Source organism: Corapipo altera, unplaced genomic scaffold (genome assembly GCF_003945725.1).
Source record: "Corapipo altera isolate COAL_440 unplaced genomic scaffold, ASM394572v1 2c, whole genome shotgun sequence".
NCBI classification, from domain to species: Eukaryota; Metazoa; Chordata; class Aves; order Passeriformes; family Pipridae; genus Corapipo; species Corapipo altera.
The window spans coordinates 5,329,197-5,348,073 of record NW_020884923.1 but is presented as its reverse complement, the minus strand read 5'-3'; the positions used below and the strand labels follow the sequence as shown (position 1 = coordinate 5,348,073).

The 18,877-nt window shown below is 39.8% G+C and overlaps 2 protein-coding genes across 20 annotated transcripts in view; one reads left to right on the top strand and one right to left on the bottom strand.

Moving 5' to 3' along the window:
- The window catches only part of SDCCAG8 (serologically defined colon cancer antigen 8), a 106,695-nt gene extending 89,147 nt beyond the window's left edge, over nucleotides 1-17,548 (bottom strand). For 4 of the 9 annotated variants that reach the window (XM_027657320.1, XM_027657326.1, XM_027657323.1 and 1 more), the window contains exons 1-8: nucleotides 16,921-17,166; nucleotides 8,466-8,630; nucleotides 8,269-8,351; nucleotides 5,144-5,257; nucleotides 4,619-4,744; nucleotides 4,182-4,322; nucleotides 2,732-2,796; nucleotides 516-704 (exon numbers count right to left, since the gene is read on the bottom strand). In XM_027657320.1, coding sequence (XP_027513121.1) covers nucleotides 516-704; nucleotides 2,732-2,796; nucleotides 4,182-4,322; nucleotides 4,619-4,744; nucleotides 5,144-5,257; nucleotides 8,269-8,351; nucleotides 8,466-8,630; nucleotides 16,921-16,987 — 950 coding nt within the window. In that variant the 5' untranslated portion in view covers nucleotides 16,988-17,166. Of the gene's footprint in view, nucleotides 1-515; nucleotides 705-2,731; nucleotides 2,797-4,181; nucleotides 4,323-4,618; nucleotides 4,745-5,143; nucleotides 5,258-8,268; nucleotides 8,352-8,465; nucleotides 8,631-16,920; nucleotides 17,169-17,462 lie in introns of those variants that run through there. The other 5 variants (XM_027657321.1, XM_027657329.1, XM_027657328.1 and 2 more) reach the window with 3 other exon arrangements.
- Nucleotides 17,549-17,636: 88 nt separating this feature from the next.
- CEP170 (centrosomal protein 170) overlaps nucleotides 17,637-18,877 on the top strand; it is a 98,569-nt gene continuing 97,328 nt past the window's right edge. For all 11 annotated transcript variants that reach the window (XM_027657317.1, XM_027657319.1, XM_027657315.1 and 8 more), the window contains exon 1: nucleotides 17,637-17,744. The gene's annotated coding sequence lies outside the window, so the exon portion shown is untranslated. The remainder of the gene's footprint in view (nucleotides 17,745-18,877) is intronic.

Genomic DNA, 18,877 nt, shown 5'->3' with positions numbered 1-18,877 from the left:
AACTACTACACATGTTTTTGGTCGGAAATGCATCCTGCCCCAAGCAGCTGACCTACTACTGATGTATCTGAAAAGTTCCCCAAATGCAAGAAGAACAAAGTGGAGTTAGAAAAAATTCCAACTACAGAAAGATAAGGAACTTTTGCAGGAAATAATCAATCAAAATACATGGACTTCCACAATATTTGTGCTGACAGAGAGAAGGACCTTCTTGCACAAAAAGGGCAGGAAAAAGACTATAAATAGCCTCATTATCTGTTTAGCCCAAGGTACCATAACTACATGATAGTGACTAGCATTCTTTTCCAGTTGAAATAAGTAGAAAAACCGAATTATCCATTTCAAAATGGTTGGGACCTAAATTCATTGATTTCAGCATTACGACTTCAGCTTGGGAGTGTATTGTTCCATAAGTGTACACCTCTCTGTGAATGCAACCAAACATATTGAGACTGAAATGGTTTAATGTAAGCATCCATACTTTCAATGACAAAGGACATACCCCCCAAACCTACTTTGTTAGCCTTTCGATGGTCTGCACATGAACATTACAATGAGTCTGTGCAAGAACTGCCTCGTGTTGTGCACATTTCAGGCACATTCCACCAACCCGACTACAATTTGCAGCTGAAACAAGTGACTTCTGCTGTTTCAGCCTTCCTTCTAAATCTTTGCATGTCTTCTGAGATTCTGAAAGGTCTTTTCTAGAAAGAAGAAATAAAAAATATTATTTGTGAAATCAAACATTTCTACAAGTTATATTCACATCCAATATACTAAAAAGAACTGTAAGAATCTCTGTAATTATTTTCCACATTTCAGTAGGCTAAGAAAGACTTCAATAGCGAAATAACAGTTGAACTGCCCACTTAAAGTTATTAATAGAGAAAACAATATTATGTTAATTTGTTCCTTACCCCTGTAGTATCAGAAAATAATTAGATAAAAAATTTGTAGGCTTAGATATTATCTGAACAGAGTATAAGACTCATTAGCAAGAAACACTACCAGCTATATAAATATTTCAATACCCTAACAATTTTCTGTTGTTTTTATTAATAATATCACTAACTTCACATTTATTCTCTACTCTCTAGACAAGAATCCAGATCTATTCAGTACATTTATTCTGATCCAGTGATATACATGAACTTGAGGTCAAACAAATGTGCAGAAAAACAGGCCGAGTTTTTCACTTGTCTCCAAAATTTTTACCAGGTGCTCTGAAGAATTTTCTCCAGAATTTCCAAGCATGTGTCAGGCTGGGGAGATTGCAAGCAGTAGGAATGCTAACATCAGGAAGTTCCAGACAAACGTACACTGTGCATATATAGATCAATTTGACAAACTGTGCAATGAATCCAAAGCTTTTGGTTTGTTATGCAGGCCATCTGGGCAGCACACACACAGGAAGTCTGACACATTCTGGCTGCATCGGATTTACTGTGCACATGATATATACACTTCATGGATGCTTATTTCCATCTGGAAAATCTTCTGTGCACTTTTTCCAATTTTAGTAGCTGGTCTATTAAATATAATCCACTATAACCTGAACAGAATTTGCTCTGCATATATCCTTAGACAGTCATGGTACAACAGACCTATTGTTGGAAAGCCTTGGAAAGAAATCAGCAAGTCTATGTAAATTCATGCTTGAAGTTAAAGGCAGTTATTGTATTACTGAAAGTGATATAATTTCTCACTTCAATTAAAATTTAGCTTTCCAGAACTTACAGTTTGAAAGAGCATGCCTCTTAAGAGAAACAAATCAAGAGGCTGAATAATGTACTTGAGGAAATTTTCAGACTACTTTAGCCTCCAATAATTATTTCTGAGTATACTTAACACTTTAAGCCAAGTGGGGGAAAAAATAAAACCAGCTGAAATTTAAGATCCTCACTTACATTCACTAACCAACTAGCTTTGCATGTTTCAGATTTCACCACTACAGACAGTATTATTTGAACTTGTCTCCCTACCAATAACTCTTTTTACACAGACAGAAAAGCCTAGAGTTTTCAGATATATGAATCCACAATATATTTAGGGGAAAGCATAAATAAACAGATTCAGCAGCAGTATCATCAATGCAGGTGTACAAGGGGAAGTTCAGTCCTGAGAACCATATCTTAACGTGGTTGCCCCTTCCTGTTTTTTCGTAATTTGCTACCTATTCAAACCTTGAATATTTGGAGGAGTACACGAGGACGTACTTTCAAATATTTTTGTGTTTAAAGATATGCAAGTTACACAACTGGGAACACTGCCTGAAAACCTCAAAATTATATTTTCCTGCTCCAAAATCATTATGTGGCCTAAACTAGTTTGATGCTTAAGATCTCTAAAATTTGCAATATAAAATATTAGTAGAACATTGGTAATTATGGAAGGCCTCACACATGATACAATATTAACTGCTCTTTTTTTCTTTGATTGGTGTACCTTAGCAGACATGATGTTTCTCTTAGGAAAGAGGGTAAAAAGGATAAAGACATCTTATATTGCTACTGTTACTATAAAGTAGCAGTATATTCAATTTTTTTTTGCCCACATTTATATTTGAGAAAACTTTCCACAAAACCAGTTTTCAGGGACACTGTCAGAAAACACAACATTCAGGCATTCAGACATTCTCCTAGTTAAATTCAGATCAAGAGTGGTTCGTGCTGTTATGTAGTGATAATTTATTAACAATCATTTTAAGGAAAAAGTAAACATTTCACTTTACCTTAGAGACTGTATCTGAGCATCAAGGATATTGACTTTTTCTTGATAAAGAAGTTTTAGATTCTCCTTTGGAAAAGATGAGAGAAAAGAAGTGTCTGTTGCTTTCTTCATAATAGTCTTTACAAATAAACCTAGACTTTAGCCACATTCATTGTTTTCCCCCGAGGAAATAAACTTGTTGAAACACTAGTGGCAGAGAAACCTAAATATTTCACACTTCTGAACCTGTACAAAACGAACAACCTTCCTATTTTCTTATTTCTATGTATCTTGCCAGAACCTCATATGGTAAAGTCTTGCAGCTCCAAGTGTAGCCCTCTACAATGATTTACACAAATTGATGATCATATCCTGAGTTTGCTCTTGCTTTCCCATAAGTTAGCAGATATTAAAGAGGAATTCTGAAGAACTGGAAGTAGACAGCCTATTTATTTATAATACACTGTAGAATACAGTGAGTTACTTTTATTACCTGGTGAAGAACAAGGTACATGAATCAACCACACTCATGTTAAATGCAGTGTTGATAACAAACCAGATAAAGCACTACAATTTTAGCTCACTATGACATTTAGAAAGAAGTCACAATCAACACGATTCTCTTGCTTTAAATGTGGCAGATGAAGAAAAGTGCAATTACTGTAAAACCTAGCTTTCAAACAACTGCAGGCATTAGGGATCACTGAGAAGGTTTTCAGCTCTAAAATACTAGCACAAAAATAAGAAAACTATATTTTTCAGTGAAAAAATTAACAAATACATATAATTGAAGAATTACAGTATCCTATACATTTCAGAGTGCACATATGCACATGGATAAAAAATATCAAAACTTTTCAGTTAACCAAGCTTTTTTCCCCAAAGATAGCAATGCTACCCTACTACTCCAGAGCAAAAGAAAAATTAATATCTTGACAAACTAAAGATATAGGATAGAGACAACACTATCTCTAAATCACTAGGATACCTCTGTATGTCTAAAAGCAAAAAGCTTGTAATTCAGCTTTTTGCTTTGCAGGGAAAGCAGACTGCACGAAGCTACTTTTGTACCTCACTGAGCCTGTGCTGCTCCAGGAGCAGAACAACTCATCACAAAAGAGCTGGTGTAGAGGGCTACATAAATTACATCAGCTAGTTCCCACCTGCTTGGGCATTGAGTTACTGCTAAGAATCTCCAAAGTACAGTGGAGCCATCACCTTTAAACAAGACTTACCTGTGGAAAGTCAACATCTGCAGATACAATTTGCCGTCTGTATCTAACTGCATAATATTAATTAGGGCATAATGAGAAGATGAGGTTAAAGAGCATAAAATTTGAGCTCAGATTAAGGTTCAGTCAACCAAAACTCCTCCTGTGTCTGTTACAAAATTAATCATCAGAACTGCAGCAACAACAAAGGACTGAAAGTTTTTGCAAAGGTAGGACTCTGCAAAGGAAGTTTATACCAACCAGTTCTACAGGCCATTTTTCTATGCCTCCAGCAGCTGCTGTAACAAAAGCCTGATCTTTGTTACGTGCTGGTGATGAGGCGACAGGCTGATGCAGGCTAAAGTCTTTACCACCTCCAGCCCAGGAGTGCTGAGTATCTGCCTAAAACAAAAATATTAAAGCTTCAGTTATAATTATGTAGGCTGTTTTTTTAAACAAATGCTACTTATGTAAGTATCGAATCTTATAAATTTCAGTAGAATATAAGAACCAATAAACAAGTTAATTAGGTTAGCAACCTATGATAATGATGTTACCCAAGGAAATCCACGTTTGCAAATTCTCATTAAATTTTGACTAAAATTCAGTTTGCAGACAACCATTTGTATAGCCTTCCATAAAAGGAATCAGGTCAGGAACCTGAGCACTGACTAGAACGACAAAAAATAAAAACCTACCGAGGCATCTAGAAGAGTTTGTTCTCTCAATGTGTATTCTGCAGTTAAGAATTTCAGTTTCTGATGGAGTTCCTCATTTTCAAGTACAACTGCTTGTACTCGATCTTTCATCCCAGACAACTCCTCCTATAGTATAAAGGGTCAGCATGTAAAAGGCTCCTTGAGACAGCTATCAACATTGGAATATACCTTGAGACCCAAAGTCTAGATTAACATTCTCAACTATTTTAACCCTTTTAGAGGAAGTAAGAATACTCAAAACATATATTGTATTTTTGCAGCTTGAATTCCCATGTAACTGCTTAAAAAAAAAGCTTATTTGTATTTGCATTAGGACATAAAAATGCCCTAAATACCCTTAAACACCAGAGACTAAGACACATGGTAAGGGATCTACCAAACTGCATTTGGCTCAGTTTGGGTCATTACACCAGGCAATCTAAAGTCAAAGTTAAGCTGCTTTTAAAGCAGTTATTCATATTTGCGGGATCAGGGTTTTAATAGGTCAAAAATGTTGTCTGATACCTTGCAAAACTTCACTTCTGTTTCCAAATGGTTAATGTACTGTGACTGATCATTGATTATAGGAATGAGATCAGAAAGGGCTGGTGAGTCTCCAGGTACAGCTTCTGGGGGTTTCTGAAGGAAATAAAGAATAGGATGTGTTATTTTCCAGTTTTCCATTTATTGCAATAAGAAGTTGATTGCATACAGAATACAATGTACACTTTTCTGGTATGGATTCAAAATGCACACAGAGCTGTTAATGGAATCCTCTCAGAGGAACAACAGGTACATTTCTAGCATTAATTCATGATTCTGGATGAAAACAAGCATCTTTATGCCAATCCCTACCTAGTTCGAAACTGATCCAATCCTAACATCTGTGATCTCGGGTCAGAAACATATCTTTTTGTCCAAAAATATTCCATATTCTTAAATATAATTAAAAACTTGAAGATCATAGAACTCATTTTCAGGAACTCCTGAGGTATCTGGAACTATGACTGGGGAGAGAAATGGAGTATATCTAGAACCATTTGGAAAAACATTTAGAGAAGGAACTCCAAATTGCAATGTATTCCACCTGGCTCAGTGCATGTAAGTCCCATGTTCCATTTACTCAGAATTCACCTTGATTTAAAGTCTGTTAATATTACCTACGTCATAAATTTTAAAAGAAATAAACCACACTTGTTAAAGTACATATAATATAGCCCTGATAATATTTGTCACTCATCTTTCTGTTTCTCTGGCTTCTATTCATCCCTCCCTCTTCTCTGAAAGTGTAATGAACACCTTGCAGCTGACACTTCCAGCTGCCTCCCTGAAAAGATTACACCACAGCAGTGCTAGAAAAAATGGGAAAACTCCATTTTTATACAAATTATTTTTCACTGAAAAACAGTGCTAATGTTTAACCTGAGAAACATCAGTGTACTTAAACAATATTAGTAAGAAATGGTTTCACTAAAAAGAAAATAACATGTAGTATATTTTCCCAGTATAAAGAGAGCATCTCTTTGTGACTTTTTTTTTAACCTTTTTTACAACATAATTGTTATAAATTGATTTGAAATTTATTTGGGATTTTTTAATTAATGTTCTGATAATGTAACATATTATAGGGTGAAAGAACAATGGTCAGGGGAGGCATGTATTTAAATTAGACTGAACATTAAAATCAGAACTGAAAGACACATATGATCAGTATGAATCACCAAACATTTATGCCTGAGTCTCAGAAATCCTGTTCACATTTGCATACTTAATATTAAAAAGGATTTATAAAATATAAATGTTTAGCAGCTTTAAAAGTCAGCATTCTACATGGTGACAAAGTTTTGCCAACATCAAAAATAATTTGGCCCACCTTGTACTTTTCCCGAATGCCCCAAATTTCAAACATCTAATCCACAGAATTAGAGAAACTCTGCCACCCTGTAAACTGGCAAGAAACAACAGGAATCCATCACAGAAACTCCAGCTATAACAGCAGCTTCAGGAACAGCTAGGTTAACCAAAACCCAGAGGCAGAACTACATTTGTCGTACAAAGCAACTGTGCTGGTCCTTGACCTCGGGTGGAAAAATGTAGAGCAAAAGGAAAATTTCCACCCAACTGTTTGGATATAATCAACAAAAAGATGTACTCATTTGATGTCCATTGCAACTCTTATCAATGAGAAAGAAAAGGGAATTTTGTTAAAACAATGTAATTTATATGTATGAAGTGTGGTAAAGGTTACTAAACAGTATACTTTCTGTGAAATAGTATAGTTAGCTACAGATCATGCAATCATACAGTATTCAGTAGTCATCACGTATTTCAGTGTAACTCAAAGCAAAACGTTAAGGTTATTGATAATCTAAGTTTGCTTTCCTTGACCTGTGGGGAATTGGGTTCTTCTTTCACATCCTATTTAGCAAGCAGGTAGAGGACAGCTGCAAAGGAGAATAAGGGTACCACTTCACAGAATGCCTCTTACTGGAAACTTCAAGAGGAAGAAATGAGACAATGCCCTACCAATACAGTATATTCCCATTTTTATCTCTGTTTATTCATCCATTCTTTAACCCACTCCTTGAAAGCACTAGCCCATGTTTCTTAAAGAAAAGTATTCCGTTTTCTGAATTTTCCACTCTACTAAAACTTTCCAATACAAGTAGAAAACTTCACCAAAGGTGGAATAAAAGATTGTTTCCCTCCCCTCCCAGGCTAAATACAAACGGATACTGATTCATGTCATGCCAAGGTAAACCAACCACCATTCCCTTGAGCTACAAAAGACTAACTCTTTCCTATGCTATTATGAGGCAAAACACCTGTCAGGACAACCATACTAAACTCATGAATTTTAGAACATTCAGAAAAGTTAACTTTAAATCAAATTTCTCAGGGTCAAGACAGTAGAGCTAGGCTCTTTACACAGGCTGACAGCAACACAGTAGAAACACAGCCTTTAGATTATTCTGCTGTTACCTCAACTTTGACAGCAAAGAGCTGCTTGTCTTGCTTAGTATAAACCAACAGTAGCCAGTGAAGGCCGTCAAAAGATAAAACTTTACCGTCTTTGAATTATTTTCCCATAGAGATGCTATTAACCTAGCAGCTGCTTTGTAACTAAATTGTGCACTCCACATACTTCTGTGTAGTTCTGCTGCAAGAAAGCAGAACCTAGAAGCCCTTGTAAGGGTATAAACAAAATTACACAGAAAGCACTGCATTTTGGCAGAGGACTACAGAATCTGTTCTTACATGAACACTTCTAATCCTTTAAAGAAAAAGCAGAGTTACAGCATAAGAAGGCCGTTGAGAATCCTTGAGGTACAGTCAAAGGAAAACAGAGGTTACTTTTACAGAAATTTTTCCACATTGTTTATCCCAACTGTTTCCAAAAGAAAAAGGACGAATAACCCACACTGCATGATCAACAAAAAAGGAGAAAAGTCTAACCCTGTATTATAGATTCCTTTTTCTTTCACTGTGGTCATAAGCATACAAAGGTCTGGCCATAGCATCCTCAATCTCCTGTATTTAAGAACCTAAAAACGATTCAATGCTTGTTTTATTCCCTGTATGCTATAAAAGTGTTCTCAACATGCATGCCATTCATTCAAACAACACAAAGGAAACCAGAAGAAACATACACAGAATGATGACTTCCTTCTTGATGGAGAGACTTCACTTTCCATTCTCTCTTGATGTTGCAGCAAAATTTTAAGTTGATTAACTAGGAAGAGACAAAAAAACCCCCACCATTATAACAAAACATAATTACTTTTTTCAAATAAATTAGTTTAATTTCTAAAAATGATTAAATCACTTGCTTTCAGAGTAATCTTACCTGCATGACTGTGCTGCAGGTCCTGCCTGGCCGCATTCCCACAGTCATCATTTTCCCTATCCGCATCATCACTGCCCTCGTCCACAGAGGACTGGTCAAAGCCAACGTCATCCTCACCCTTTGCCAAGGCATATTTCAGTTGATGGATGCTTTCAGTAGCACGTTCTGAAAATAAAAAAAAAAAGCAATCACATCATTAGCCACAATAAGCAACATAAAAGAAAGTATTTACTGACTGATATTTTAATTGGGAAAAACATGAGAGAACTAAAAGCTTTCAGCATGTGTCTAGCTTGACTACTTGACCTAAACTCAGACACTGAAAGCAATTTCCTAATTCAAACAACCAAAACAACTACTATATTTACAAAATACTTGCTAAATATTTACTAAATATTCAAAGAAGCAGCTATAAATAGCATCTTAGCCCCTCAACACATTAGGATTCTGCAGCAGCACAATAATAATATACCTGACCCTAAAACATTTCCTAACATACACACTTTTTGTACTTTTCAATGAACCTAAAGCTCATGCTATATTTTATACAACATGGAGGAGTCAGAACCAGGAACAATATTTTTGCTTTCTAATGATGCCACCACACATTACAAAGCAATGTATCACACAACACAACAATTACCTAAGTATATAAAATAATAATTCAGCGAACTGAGCCAACATAAAACAGTTACTTAAGAAAGACTGATGACTTCTGAAGAAGTGGAAAAAATAAATAACAACACTATTCTAGAAAAAATCCTCAAGACACACAATAGAAAACTACTTTCCAGATAAATACAAATATTTTCAAGAACTGACTTACTGACAGTAGTGGTCTTTTCTAATGTTCAGTATATTTTTTTCTTATATTTCTTTTTTAAGAAATTTAATTTTCTTATATTTCTTTTTTAAGCTGACTTCACAAAAAACAGAAATTTGCCAATTGTGCCATATCCCTCTGATACAGCTTAACATTTCCAATGTGCCAGAAAATAAATTGTAGCTGAGAGATGACAACCAAATTGGAAGTCACAAAATACGGGCTTGGTGTTAGATAATGATAAGTCTAGTTCACACCACAGGACCTCAGACAACTCACTTATTACTTCTTTCTTTCAACTGCCTGTGTAGTTGGTAGATGAGTATTTCATTTCACTTCCCTTTAAGCAATGTATTATACTAACTAGAAAAGACAGAGTAGTAACCTAAGCAGTATGGTTTCATGCAATGTTCAGCAAAGCAGGATCTGCTGTAGTACCAAGTGAACCAAGAAAATGATCTGTACATCAGTCACAGGGGGTACACACTTGGCGAGACAGTCCTTCAACACGATTCACAGCCACTTTATCAGGAATACAGGAAGACATGTTTCTTTTACATTTCTCCTAAGTAATGTCACAGTCACATACGATTACCAGTCAAAACTACACTAAATCAGAAAAGTTCCATTAATAGTTAACTGTTACTAATTTAAAACAAAACAAAACCCCACACTCTCAAAACCTCTCTTGACTTTCAAAAACATAAAATCATAGCCATTTTCTTCATTTAGCCCTAAATTCTTTGGAGGGCTATTCTCCCCTAAGACTATCATATATGAAACATTTAGATATATGTGCCCACAGAACAGGAATTTCACTCTTGTGAGCCAAGTTTATAAGGTAACATCTCCTACTGGAGCAACTGCTACAACTAGAAAAATGGTAACCTTTGCAACACACATCCTTAACTTATTTTTACACACTTGTAATTTCTAAATTGATATAATGCATAAGTAACTGAAAATATATTCTTGTCACTGGCAAAAAAAAGTTTAAACAAATAAGCACAGTTTATTTGTTATTCTATCTATTTGTTAGATAGAATTCAGAAGACATGCCTCAGAGTATAATATATGTTGCTGGTTACAAATATTAATAGCTCTTTTCTTCCAAAGGGAAAGATAAATAGCAGTTCAAGTCAGAAAACAAAAGCTAGATATGTATTTCTGCCTTCACTTTATCTATCTTTTTCAAGTTCACATCATCCTGACTGAAGCTTGGAAATTGATTTTTTTTGCCCACTCTAATGATTCTCTCCATTTTTTCAGTCTTCTCTGCTTGGTTGTAACTTACCGACAGCTTATAAAATATAAATAAATCCCCAAAAAGCATTATATTTAAGAACATGGTTCTCAGTCCAGTATGCTAACCATCATTCTCTTTTTAGCAATGCAAATTTTTAATAAAAACCTGACCCATTTCTGACCTAGTAATCTTCTCCCAGCACTTATTTTTAAAGCCCAATAATCTTGTGGTTGATATCATGTCTTTTGATTTTCGGGTACTCCATCCTTTAATAAATTTAATCCAAAAGAAGACATAAAAGGCATTTCAAACAGTCATAATTTAGTATAACAAATCCCCAATACAGTTCACAAGGCAATGACTCAAAAAAGAGGGGTTTAGGTCAAATATTTCTCTTTTGGCATATTTATGCTATTCCTCCTTTCTTAAGCATTCCAAGATGCTATGAGGGTGGGAGAGCTAATTGAGAAATGCCAGAAGTATCTCACTGATGCAATGGCTTAGATATTTAGCAAACTATGTTGCAACTAGTTGTTGCCAAGAACTGTTCAATGTCATATTTTGTGGTGTGTTATCTGATAGCAATAAAGTTCCTTCATTTCCCTATTCACTGTAGATGTCTGTCAGAGAACTTCAGTATCAATATTTGCTCCACAGCCAGTGACAAACAACAATACAAATCAAACCAAAACTAAATAAACCCATATATATTGCTTTTTCCCAAACTTCTCTCTGTCTTTGTAATATTAGAGCTTCTGAACTCAAAGGCAATACTTGATCAACAAAGATAACATAGATCTTCTTACACCATGTACTCTTCTCCCATAAAATATAGAGGGCAGTCAGTAACAGTGAAACACATTAAAACCACTATCAATGGGACACTGATGTCTATTTTTTTTTTTTTGACTACTCTTTCCTGCCTCTGGAATGATGTCACCACATTCTTGAAAGCTTCATCAAGTATTTGCTTAAATGTCTTAAAAGCTTGCCTATTTCCAAATGACAAATGTTGCTGCCATAAGCAAACCACTCGCCACTGAGAAACTGGGAGTTAGGAGTTCATGATGGTGTGGCTTTACATACAACAAAGAAGAGTGGAACTGGATGTGTAAAAGGGAATAAGTACATTATAGCACTTTTTTTTCCGAAGTAAGGGATGCATCATTGAGTGGAAAGGTTAAGTTTGTTGTTTCTGCCAATGTAAAAATATTCTTTTCAAATATGAAAGAAATTGAAAAAACCTCTGTGGATGAAAACTACTGGACACCAAAGAACTTTTGCTTAAAGACAATATGATAATTTTTTAATTAATTTAGAAGTAATTAATTTTCATGTGCTCCCACAGTCAACTTAACTTTTTCATTTAGGCTATTCCAGTAAAACTACGTTTTACAGAAACAGGACCTCAGTAAAAACATACTGCAGAAAACTGCTCACATGCAGTCCTACGATTCACATATCAAAATCAATCAGCATCTTTCTTTTCTACATCTTAACAAGACTCTACAAATGAAATCCAAACATGTGTTCCTGTTCTATGATAAAACATCATTGATGTAGTATTTTCTATAGGAGTAGCGCTGAGGATATAATAAAAATTGGACTCATGTGGGTCAAAACTTAAAAAAACCCACTTGTTTCTTTAAAACTCTTTGGTTTTCAGTGTTTAAAGGATCTGAGACAATTATGAAAAATGGCAAGCTAGCACCCAAACCTGAGGGATCAAACTCAATACATTAAAAAAAAAACCCCAAAACCAATTGCTCCATAAAAATGCTATCAAGTTGTCAACTATCATATATGAATCCCAGGCAGTACGTGCCACAATGGACAGGCAGACAACTTATCTAACACCTCAGTAATATACAGAAAGAAATATATTACTGCTTATTATTTCAGAGACAGAAGCAACCAACAATCCTAATCCAAGATCAAGGCCTATTATTCCGGGTACAAAGATATTCCTACCCCTCAATTCATCTAAACTTGAATGCAACTCTGGACTAGATTAAGTTCAGTTAAGCATAATGCTTTGGACAAAACCAATAGAGCCATGACTGAAACATTAATTAATCTTCAAAAATAACATGACACATATTCTACATGATGACTAAAGATACTTCTCTGCCCTGAAAGAAGCATTGATAACTATGGTTACTTTCTGTACTGCAAAAATCTAAGTATTATGCCCTGAAAATATAATATAGGTATCCTTTTTCCATAGAAGTATTTTTGTATAAATATAAATGGTAGATTTTTTTTTAATACTGGAGTGTCAATCCTACTGCTGAACAACATTTTTTTACACTGGAAGCACAGTAAAGATCCATTCAACTTGTCAAAAAAAGAAAAGATAGAAGATAGAGTTAGGAAACTCTGAAGTAAAATACAACATGAAAAGGTAGCTGTATCTCCAAAGTAGCAATCAGCTTGGGGGGAAACAAAAATACTTAAAAAAAATAATTAAAATAAAAATCAGTGTAAGAACAATTTGTCGCTGAAGTGAAAACAGAAAAAAAAACCAGAGAAGGCATTGAACCGGGTTAGCATTGCCTGAACAAGAGATGTTTTTTCAGACACTGCACAAGACTGCTTATAAAGAGTACTCCTTTAAATGAAAGCACCAAAGTTACCTCATTCATGAACTCGGAAATGCCATAGAAAATACTCTGGGAGCTAATGGAGAGTTTAGCAAAGGAACCAACCATCCAAAACAACAGAATTGCCTCAAAGACATGGAAAATAACTCCAGCTGGTAGAAGCATTAAGCAGCATAAATTAAAGAAAACAAACTACAACTGTATGAAAAAGTTGCCATAAGTCTGTCATCTAAAGCCGACAGTCCAGTTCTAATAATGTTTACAGGAACATGAAGTTACTGGCTATAAATTCAATAAACAGCTTCGCTTTCTGATATCTCATGGTTCCCAATCAGAAAATGGTCTTAGAAAGTCAAAGAAGAAGGAACTACACCAATTCTTTAAGCCTGAAAAAAAATTATAAACTTCTGTGAAACAGTTAGACAAGTTAGTGAAAACACAAAGACTATGACCATTTAAAGAAAACTTTCCTGTGCAAAAGTATATCAACTTTTACTTAGTTTCTATTGACAGTTAAAAATCTAAAATCATACATCATGTACCTCTTCTGAGATAGCACTTCAGCCAAGTAACTGCTGAAAAACACCGAAACAGTGAATTTGCTTCTAAGTGGTTTTTTGGGGTTTTTTTCCATCCTGGAATTTACTTATCATTCTGACACGCAGCTATTCTTCTTCATTGGCCGCCAAACACAGGCATGCTACCATGCTGGGTAACATACTGCATGGCAGTTTTGAGACTGAAAGTATCCTATCAATTACTACCTGTGCTGTTAGGATATTACATGCAACAATGAGCAACCCCAGGCTGTTCATTAGCTAGGCCTCAGAAAGTCCCAAGATGTCTGTAATGCTCAGATATTTCAAAATAATGAATCCTTTTAATTTGGTTTCTTGGACTTCATTGTTGTTTTGCATTATATGAGAACTAGGTGGTTTTTCAACACACTTTTACCAAATTACCATCTTTAAGAGAAAAGTGTTCTCTGGAAAGGTGCTCTCAGGAGCTGCAGTATTCATTATCATGAGTTCCTAAACCAGCCCTTTTTGCAGAGCATAAAGCACTTCCCTAAGGTATAGAAACCCTCATGTGTAAAAGACTCCCAAGCATTTTCCAGTTCCTTCTGCCAGATTCTCCACCCTTAAATGAACATTTTGTGTTCAGAAGAAGACTTAGAAACAACTACCAAATAAAAATAAAAAGCCTAAGCAAAAAAACTTACAATTATAGGTTACCATTTAGAGTGTAACTCTTGGCTGGTTCAGTGTCACAGCTAACTTGGAGAGATGGTAACTGGGCCACATGCTCATTTTTCCTAAGATGACTTTGCCTTCACATCTCTCCTACTTTATTTTTGGAGTCGCATAAAGAAGCCACAACATAAAAGTTTATTTGTAGAAGTCCTATATTTTCATCAGTTCCTCTTACAGTTTGTATCTCTGTTCTCTGAAATTACATAGGACACCGCACTCAGTAACACAGTGGAATACGGAACATAATTTCTTAGGGTAGATTTACAGGATGACTGTACCTAAAAGGGATGGTCTGCCCCTCCTCTTATACTGTCTCTGGCCCAACAGTGAGCCAGTGCTCTTTACTGAAGAGGCAGAAAACTCAACATAAAAAATAAGTTAAACGTTCTCTGTTCGAGGAACCAGACAAATGCTAGAAAAAAAGAAGTGGGCTCTACATGGTCTTCTCCATTTAATTCTGCTGAGAGAAAACTAGAAAGTAACAGAAAGGCATCACACCCTGCTCTTGGCAGTGCTGTAGTAAAAGGTCCATTGTACATTCACATTATGCCTGTAAATTTTTAGTTATTAATATGAATACTGTAGCACACCACTTACTTTCCTTTACAGAATACCTCTACTACCTTGAGAATAACTTTTTATTAGAAATGTTATTATCTCATAAAGTTTTTAAGGTTCTTTTGGAATGATCTCAACTGTGTGAAAGTTAACACAGTAACCTAATAACCCCATCTGTAAAAAATACCACCCTCTTAACTCATTACTACACACAGCATTACAGACTTTCATTATACAAGGTCTACACTATTTATAGAATCTTTGTTATTTTATCAAAGTCACTCTGTTGGGTTCTAAGATCAGTTAGGTCTTAATCACATTTTTTGGTCCAGCTTTCTGCCCTTTGGCCATAAGACACAGTTTACTGAACACTTGGGCTCCCTGTCTCCTGAGGGATTTCCCTTTGCAACAAAGGCACTGAAATAACCAGTTACTCTTTGAGAACTTACACACCCTTCTCTCAAACTGAGTAAGGCTGTAAAATGATTCTTCTGGTGTCCAGCATGGGTGGTGATAACCTGTTGCCATGTGTCAGCCTGGGCCCAGACAATGTCAAGCATTACGGGCAGTTTAACAATGCTGCTTTTTGAAACCATCAAATAACACCCAAGGCATGCCACCTGAAATTTCAGAATCCAGATGACAGGAACAATATCAATGTGAAGAAGAATCTCAAGCTGTACAACTATATAAGAAAAATAGGTAAAGAATCAGATTTAACCACTTTGAGAGCAACGGTGATCTGTTTGTCCTACAGTAAATTTCTAACAGTGATGATGTGAGAAATGCTGCACAGCTCAAAGGAGTTAAAATTGTACATCACCGAGAAATAAAGAGGTTCTTTGAGAAATACAATGGAACTTAGGTTATATCACCATGCATTGGGGTTATGTTTGCAATACCTGACTGATTTCTACTGAAAGGCAACCCTGGATGTATGAAATCAAACCTATCTTGGCATTGTTTGAAAAAAAAAGTCCTTGATTTCAAGAATGTAAAGGGAAACAGATCACTGGAAGTTCATATGCTGAAATTATTTAACAAACATAATGGACCCAGTGTAAAGGGATCCACTTAAAGATTAAATACAAATAAGTTGTACGAACAGAATACATGTGTCCAATCATTAGATACGATGAGCTCTAATAGTAGTCTTACACACAGTTAAACAACCTTGATAATTGTCATTTTAGCTGTTCTACCTGCAAGTGTCAAGCAGCATTAACACCCTGCCCACTTCATCAACAGGCAAAGTAAACAGAAATTATTCTTCAAATTTCTATCTTCGGAACAAATGAAAACTATCTTCCACAGAAAGAACTGATGCTGTTTCAAGAAGGAAATACAAAATACTTGCTAAGAATCAAATAGTTATTTAAAAATATAAATAGCATCACAATAGGTCGTGTGTGGGCAGTATGCCCAGAACACAACTTTTTGCGTCAAATGGGGTCACACCCACAAACTACCTAGAGGCTTTCGTCAGAATTTGGACACTTCCTCTGACTAGTCAGTGACTATCTAAAAACCGGTAAAGCCCGGGTGTCACAGCCAGGGTATATACCTCGCTTCATGGACAAGGCGGCTGCTACAAAAACAGTCAATGACGTGGGAAATAATCACTCCCATTATAATCAGTTCGTGCCCTCATCTTTACCACGACTATAATCCGATGCCTAAACGGCGGCCAAAGCCCTCACAGGGAGCAAAACCCCCACCTGAAGCAGCAGCGGCCCCATCCAAGCCAAGTTAGGATGGGACCAGCACGTGTCACAGCACTCACAGCCACGGCCATCGGCTGCGGAGAGGACCGGGAGCAACTTCAGTGCCGCCGCCGGGGGCCGCGCCGCCTCACCCTGCCCGGCCGCTCGGGAGGCGGCGGGACGAAGGCGCGCCAGCCGCGCACACCAGGGCAGGGGCGGCGGGGCGCGGATGGAGCGGCTCGCCCTCACCCCGCGCCAGGGTCGCTCACCTCGGAGGCGCCTCTGGTACCGCTCCAGGGACTCCTCCAGGGCGCGCTCCCCGCGGGGCGCCCGCATCAGGACGCCGCCGCTCCCGGGAGAGCAGCCGGCGCTGCCCCCCCCACACCGCGGAGCCCCAGTAGTTCCACTTGTCCTGCCTTCCCGGGGAGGGCTCCCAGAGGAACCACCTGCGCAACCCCTGCGGCTCCCGAGCGCCGGCCGTTCACGCCAGCCGCCCCGCGCCGCGCCGCAGCCCAACCTGGCACCGCTGAGAGCCCGCCACGCCTCCGGGCGGCGGGAATGCCGCCGCCAGGACTACACGTCCCGGCATGCACCGCGCCGCGGGGGGGCGGGACCCGCCGGTCTCCCCCCGCCCACCCCCGGCAGCGGTGGGAGGGTGGTCGCCGCATCCTCTCTCCCCTTTGTTGTGGATCGCGGCCGCGCTCACGCCTGCGCACAGCGCAAGTCCGCCCGCCCGCGCCCTCGGGCCCGCGGCGGCCGCAGCGCCGGTCCCATCGCGGCCGGGGCAGAGCGGGCGGGAAGCGGCGTTTACCTCCGGCCATCGCCCGCTCGGGGGGCGCCCGGGGCGCGGACAGCGCTATTGTCTGCGGCCGCGCAGGCGCAGCGCGGCCCTGTCGCCGCTCGTCCGCCGGGCGCATGCGCAGTGCGGGCAGCTCCGCAGTGCCCGTTACCCGCCGCTATGTGCAGGGAATAACGCCGGGGCCGTTGCCAGAGGGACACCGAGCGCTCCGCCCCCGCATCCCGCGGGATGCCGGCTCGCTGAGCACCCGCTAGCGACGGCCCCTCCCCGGCGCGGCGAAGCCTCCTCGGAGGGGTGAGTGAGGATGCTGCTGCTGCCGCCGACGCCGCCCCGGGGTGCGGGTCGGGCGGGAGCCGTGGTGGGGAGCGGGGCCGCGATCGCGCTGTTGGTCCGCCCGGTGCCCATTGTGCCAGGCGGCCCCGCCCGCCGGGACCGGGGGGGCTGCGGCCGGCGGAGGGGCACCCGGCACGGTGTGGGCACAGTCAGTCAGCTCCCCCTCCCCCGTCCCCGCCGGGCCCGGAGGTTGCTCCGCGCCCCCGCCTTCCCTTCTCCTTGGGGCCGGGGGCGGGGGATGTCGCCGCTGCCACGGGGCATCGCCTCAGGCGGGATGTGGGCGGCGCCCCCAGATCCCGCTGCCCGCGTGTCCCTGCACCTTTCCGCCTGCCCGGCGCCTCCGGCACACCCACCAGGGCCTGGGGCTGCGCTCCTGCCTCCCCTCCCGGGGGCGGATTTCCGTGATTCCAGCGGAGACCTTTCCAGAGGTTTAATTTTTTTTTTTTTCGGTTGCCCCCTTTCACTGACCGCCCCGGGGCTGGAGGCGGCATGTTTCTCCAGATTTAAAAATCAGTGACACTCTTCGTTTGAGATGCGGCGTTTCCCCCCGTCTCCTTTGAAATAATGTCTTCTGGGAAAGGATGATGGAGAAAATCTGCGGGTTTTGCCTTTTCTCTTATTGCGTATTTTCACCCCACGAGGCGGGTCCCCTGCACTCGAAAACACCCTCCCGAAGGCGTGAGCTTTTCGCCCTCGGGGCGCTTTCCCGGGGAAGACCTGGAATCGCGGGTTTTTGTCCCCGGTGCCGAGGGGCGGCCCGGGGCCCACTTTGTACGGCAGCCGCGGGGCCGAACGGGTTACTGCGCTAACAAAAACCCGATGGCGATTCTCGGCAGAGAGCGCGGCGCAGCGGAGGAAGCGGGAGGGGAGGGGCGGGGAGGGGCGGAGGGCGCTCCCCGGGCCGCCCCCCCGGTGCTCCCGCAGCTGCCGGGCAGCAGTGCCCGTGCGAGCCGGGAGCGGGGATGGCGTGCCCTCGTTGGTATTTTGAGGGCCTTGTTAAGATGAGCCAACAATTAGCCTATCAGTGCTTGATGGAAAAAAAAAAAAATGGGATGTAGATGCTTATGCTGATGAGTTGCAGATACATAAGGATC